The sequence below is a fragment of the Phyllobates terribilis genome, unplaced genomic scaffold (genome assembly GCF_046119375.1).
Source record: "Phyllobates terribilis strain yellow unplaced genomic scaffold, ASM4611937v1 Scaffold_7__3_contigs__length_470593459, whole genome shotgun sequence".
NCBI classification, from domain to species: domain Eukaryota; kingdom Metazoa; phylum Chordata; class Amphibia; order Anura; family Dendrobatidae; genus Phyllobates; species Phyllobates terribilis.
The window spans coordinates 87,770,638-87,776,637 of NW_027362767.1; the positions used below are offsets into that span (position 1 = coordinate 87,770,638).

The 6,000-nt window shown below is 37.6% G+C and overlaps 1 protein-coding gene across 4 annotated transcripts in view; it reads right to left on the minus strand.

The window, feature by feature from the left end:
* PAX9 (paired box 9) overlaps positions 1-3,428 on the minus strand; it is a 44,845-nt gene extending 41,417 nt beyond the window's left edge. For 3 of the 4 annotated variants that reach the window (XM_073638947.1, XM_073638946.1, XM_073638945.1), the window contains exons 1-2: positions 3,242-3,428; positions 2,355-2,984 (exon numbers count right to left, since the gene is read on the minus strand). In XM_073638947.1, coding sequence (XP_073495048.1) covers positions 2,355-2,984; positions 3,242-3,245 — 634 coding nt within the window. In that variant the 5' untranslated portion in view covers positions 3,246-3,428. Of the gene's footprint in view, positions 1-2,354; positions 3,001-3,241 lie in introns of those variants that run through there. The other variant, XM_073638944.1, reaches the window with a different exon arrangement.
* Between the last annotated feature and the right edge of the window lie 2,572 nt (positions 3,429-6,000).

Below are 6,000 nucleotides of genomic sequence, written 5' to 3' on the forward strand. Positions count from 1 at the left end.
ATTTATTCCCATCTTGTAAGAAAATGGGATTTTTCTACAAGAAAAATAGTCTGCAGTCCCTAGAATTTGGTGAAAATAAAGTGCGGCCTGTGTTTGAAGAAAGGATTAAATATGGAAAATACTTAGCATTCCAGAATTTGTCAGAAATGTTTATTTTACGGTGAGGGGAAAAAAAAAAACTTTCCAGAGTCATTCTCACAATGTAGTCAAAGCTGGAAGCTCTGTCAGTCCGGATTGTACAGAAGTAAAGATCTGGGATCTGGGAAAAGAAGCCTGACAACACCACAGACCTGCAAGTGTCCATCAGGGTGGATGAGCCCTTATCCTCATTGTATACTGTCCACCTTGTTAAAGAGCTGGGATCAAACCAAGCACATACATGCAAAAAGGATGGAGATGAACAACTCTATTTTATAAGGTTCTATAGGGGATCACAGCCTTATATCAGATCCACTTCATCTCCAAATTATCATTAAAAAGGGGCTGATGAGATATGTTGCAATATACATTATATGTAATATTATTTCTACTATAAGTTATCACTTTTTTATTATTTGTATTATATTTGATTATATATGATTTATCTTTTGTTATATTTTAGTCAGAATATTTTATGAAATGTGTTAAAATAAAATAGAATACATAAAGCCTAAATAAAACTACATCATAAAATACATATTATATATATATATATATATATATATATATATATATATATATATATATATATATATATATATATATTCCTAATATGTGACATGCTGATATGTATTATACTTTTGTCAAATTTATATTGTTACTTTTTTATTCCTAAATTTTTCTACACTGATTCACAACCTGCATTAACTCCATTTATGGATTTCCTGCTCCTTTTCATCTGATTCTATATAAGAAAAAAATGAAAACTCTACTTAGGGGACCTTTCTCCCCTGCCTTATTAATAGCCAGTTCACACTTTCCCCACTAGAAAGTGCTTTCCCTGTGTCAGAGGCAATGCTTTGTCCAATAAATTAGCAATTTGCTCACAAAAGAACAAGTTTAATGGCCTGAGCAGTGCAGAGCAAGACCCCTTGTACACAGTTCATGAATCCTTTTCCCCAAAAAATCTGAGACATAGAGGAACAACTCCAGACAGTTCCCTTGGAGGCCTGACTGCCAATGTGGTGTTAATAAGAGAGGAAACCATTAGAGGGATCTACAAACATTCCCAATTTGTAATCTAATTCTCCAATGTTAGGCCAATTCAGGAAATGGTAATCTGTATATATTTCTGGGGCAGTCTGTGGGAAGGGGATAAAGCACTTTGTCTCATTAGTTATTGATGGCACAGGACTCATTGGAGCCCAGGACTGGTATAGTTTGGGCCTTTACTGTGGTATCAATAAAAGTCGCAGTAAGGGAGATAGATCATAATAGTCCATCATATGCAGGGAAATAAGCAGAAAATGAGTCTCTAGGTGAAGGGCCAATCTCTCCTCCTGTGCACATTATGCCCAGAGGTTGTACTCTGCCTCAGAATGAAACCAATTATCTGACATTTGAACTTCCTGTCTGGGTAAATTTAGTCTGATTGCACAAACTAGAGAAGTGAAACTTTTTCCCCCTAATTTCCAGCAGGCATCGAGCTGATGACACAGGCCTGCTCTCAGTAAAAGTGAAAAGTTGGGAGACTGCACTTCTTCACCCTTCAGCTCTATTAGACCTGATCTCTTTTATATACAGTTTTCTCAGCGTGTCTACAAGTATTAGGGGGAGAAGCTGCACTGCACAGAAGCTGGAGCTGCCAGAGGGGCCATGCGACAATATGCGTCTGCATGCGACATTGTTATTATGTGAAAATAATTGATCAAAATCTGCTGATAAAACATTTGTGCTCCACAAATAACTTATATGTGCTGTAAATGCTATTAATAAGAAAAAGCATACATGTATGATGGGTATAAGATAGATACATTTCAGGTGCAATGATGGATATAAGAAAATTATTTAATTAGGGATATTACAAAGAAAGAGAAATACTGGATAGATATTGCAGATAAGTTGCATAAGGTGTTAAAAATATATAAAAATTACTTTTTTTTATGTGTCTGTTATAATGGAGGTATTTGTTATTTTTTTTATTACATTTAGAAATGTGATTTTATAGATTAAAATAATTATTTTAAAAATATATATTTTGTTCAGAGATGGAAGATGTGTAATTGGGTTTCACCAGCTGTAAAGTTTGATAAATTGTAAGGAAAAATAGGATGTTATTTCAGCTCGACTTCTAGAATTCTGTTTCTATCCATTTCATGGGTTTAATATCCAATATTATTATCACATTAATACAGGTGGATCCAGGGGCCTCTTACCTTGATCTGTGATGATAGATCTAATCCCAAGTATGTCCGTAACAGAATGTGATGAGGGCCAGGTCCTGGGCATGGCCATGCTGCTGGGGATGGAGTGCATGCCAGGCGGTGTGGGCACCTTGGCTCCTGCAGCCATAGGGTTGGTGTAGGAATAAATGTGATTGTACTGCAGGGCAGAGGTGGCTGTGGGGTGGTGGTGCTGTTTATGGGACTCATAGTGACTTTGCTGGGACAAATTTCCAATTTTATTTCGGAGGATCCGACTGATGGAGCTGACTGAGGGCACATTGTATTTGTCGCACACCCCATCAGCCAGCAGCCTGTCCCTGATTTCCCAGGCAAAGATCCCAGGGTCCCTCTGTTTATAGGTCCTGATGTGTTTCACCACAGTTGGGGTGGTCACTCGAGGTTTGCTGCCACCAATGGCTCCTGGCAGGATGGATCCAGTCTCATTGTAACGAGCCAGAATCTTGCTGACACATCCATGGGAAACCCGAAGTTGTCTACTGATGTCACAAGGCCGGATGCCCAGCTGGGCCAGCTCCACAATCCTCAGTCTGATGGCATTGGGCAAAGGTCTTCCATTCACAAACACCCCTCCTAGCTGGTTGACTTCTCCAAAGGCAGGTTCTGTGGACAGAAGCATGCCAACCTGGGGTTAGTGCTGGGCAGATGACAATCAGTAGAGCAGTTACTCACCTCACTGGCAGTGAATGGGTTAGTGCAGCCTTCACTTCACAGACAACTATTTATTGCAGAGTAGCATTCACCCCTGTGCAGGATGAGACGCCTCCAGTGACTGCACTGCCTGCTCTGCTAATGAGCCTGAACAGGTCACCAGTGGGGACAGGGCATGCAGCTAGGAGGATGGGAGAGGAGCCACTTACCCATGACAGGGGTCTGGAGGAGCTGACAGCAGTAGGACGGCTAGATCCAGGCTGCACAGCTCTGCTTAGCAGCAGGAATGTAGAATTAAAGGTAAAGAAGAAGAAGACCCTTCCTTTTCTTGGTGCAACAGTGTAACTTCTGTATTTCCCTCTAATAGCAACGTGGGCTGGGCAGGGCAGGGCTGCACTGTCACTGGGGATAGGCACTCCTCCGTGGGCAGGCTGGGGAGAATGCCCCCATGCTATTGGAGCTCTGCAGTGACAGGCAGCAGTCTGGTGGCTGCCTCCCTGCTCTCTGCAGAGTCTCTTTCAAGCCTGATCTGCACCTGGATTACTGATTACAGGATATTTACCCTCTGAGATGCGGTAAGTCCCAGCACACTGCAGAAGAGGCTATGGAGACAGGGGCTCAGAGCCAAGGCTAACTATCTGCATGCCATGGCACACAGACAGGCAGAAAGAGGCAGGACATTTGCAATCCAGAGCAGATTATCAATAATAATAATAATAAATAAATTATTGTTATGTAGTAGAGTTAGGATAATGGCAGATCTATATAGAGCAATACAATTGATATTAAATATTATATAGTATATGAATTATACTATATATATTTTTTCTAATATATACATTATAAATATATATATATATATATATATATATATATATATATACACACATACATATTATATATATATATATATATATATACATATATACACACATATATATATATACACATACATACATACATACACACACATTATGTATATATTTAAAACAATATCAACCTCAAATGGTTGCAGTGTTTATATATGTGTTCATTTGCTCTTAGTTTTCCTATGAGACTACTATTTCTGTATCTTAGATCTATCATCTAGCCATAATAATAATTATTGTTCAAAAATAAATAATATTTAGTATTATTAATAATAAATAAAGTCACTACTTCCCAATAAACGGCATCCAAATATCCTGCTATAGCAGCTGCTGGCACAGAATAGATTGTAGCAGTTTATTATGGATTTATAAGACTGAAGAGCTAGACTGCACAGAACCCAGGTATATGGATGGAGCCAAGCTCTCTCTCATTGTGTACAGGACATTTGATGAGGAAGGGTACCATTTGTTTCAGAGGATAATTTGTCAAATGCTAATTAGTTCCATACACATCCTCATCAAAATCTATTAGCTATCTATTCTATATTACATCACTATTATAGTAAATATACAGTGTATACACCCATACACACTGATGTGTGTATAATATATTACACACACACATATACACACACTTACTATGCAAGTATATATAAGCATATTAGCATATTATTATTATAGCATAGCATCTACTATTATTAATAGATTTTGATGACGATATCTATGGAAATAGCTAGCATTTCGCAAAGTAGCTTCGGAAATAAATAGTACTCTTCCTCATCAATTTTCCTGTACACAATGAGACAGAGATTGGCTCCATCCATATTACCTGGGTTGTATATATCACACACACCTGAGATGGGTCAAAATACCCACACTTTATGCACAATTTTTTTGTAGTGATGCTTGATGGCTGCCTTCTCTCTATATATATCACATTTCTACCATATCCACAAGCACATTCTATCTATCTATCTATCTATCTATCTATCTATCTATCTATCTATCTATCTATCTATCTATCTATCTATCTTCACACACACACTAAAAGGTCAGAAGGAGGAATTGCTGCAGGCTGTTATATTCTAGCAGCCATAATAAAGATGGTTGCAGTTACTTGGTACAGAGCCTTGCAGCAGCCTCGGTGGCAGAGCTCCATGCAGCACAGAGCTCTGTATATCTGTATATGCCTCCTAGATCCCCTGCTCTCTGTGTGTTCCTTTCGCATAGAGCTGAGTGATTGCTCTGGGGTCTCCAGTGATTTGGGGTTATAGTAGATGTGCCCAGTGTGGGCTGGGACAGGAGAGGTCACCTCCACAGTGGCCTGGAGAGCAGGGTGTGTGTGCGTGTGGGGGGCAGTATCCAAATATACACTGGTCCTGTGCAGCCTGGCATAAAGATTAATGTCAGGACTAGGTTTCCTAGTGATTAGCATATGCCTTGTAACAACACATTGTGCACATACAGCATAGGGCCCATTGGGTAATTAGTATAATTGTTGTTGGTCTTGTCGGATAATTAGGGTCTGCATTTGGGTTCTGCAAAACAACCAGAGAGCAAAGGGCAATGTGGGAACATTGTACAAACAAATATCACCTACAGCAAGAGGGGAATATTAATACAGTACACAGAAAACATACCCGATTTCTTCATCTTCTATTCTGCTCCTATAATTTCTTATATATTTTATTATTTTTTATGCTGTTTATATCGGTAGAAATGCTAATAGTAAATTATATTTTATGTTTTTAATAATATTTTTATATTACAAGCATTAGTAGTTTTATTTGAGATATTTCCTTATTTTGTTACGCCTATTATTGCTTTCTTTTCCTTCTATACCCAATTTCGCTCAGTTTTTTTAATATATGTATGTATGTATGTATGTATGTATGTATGTATGTATGTATATATATATATATATATATATATATATATATAATGAAATTGGAAATAAAATGAGTTTAGTATTTTATTTTATGCATATCTCTCTCTATATATATATGCACATATACATACACACTTTTTTGAAAATAAAATAAAAATGTATCAAATTATATATATATGCGTATATATTATATATGTATCAAATTATATAT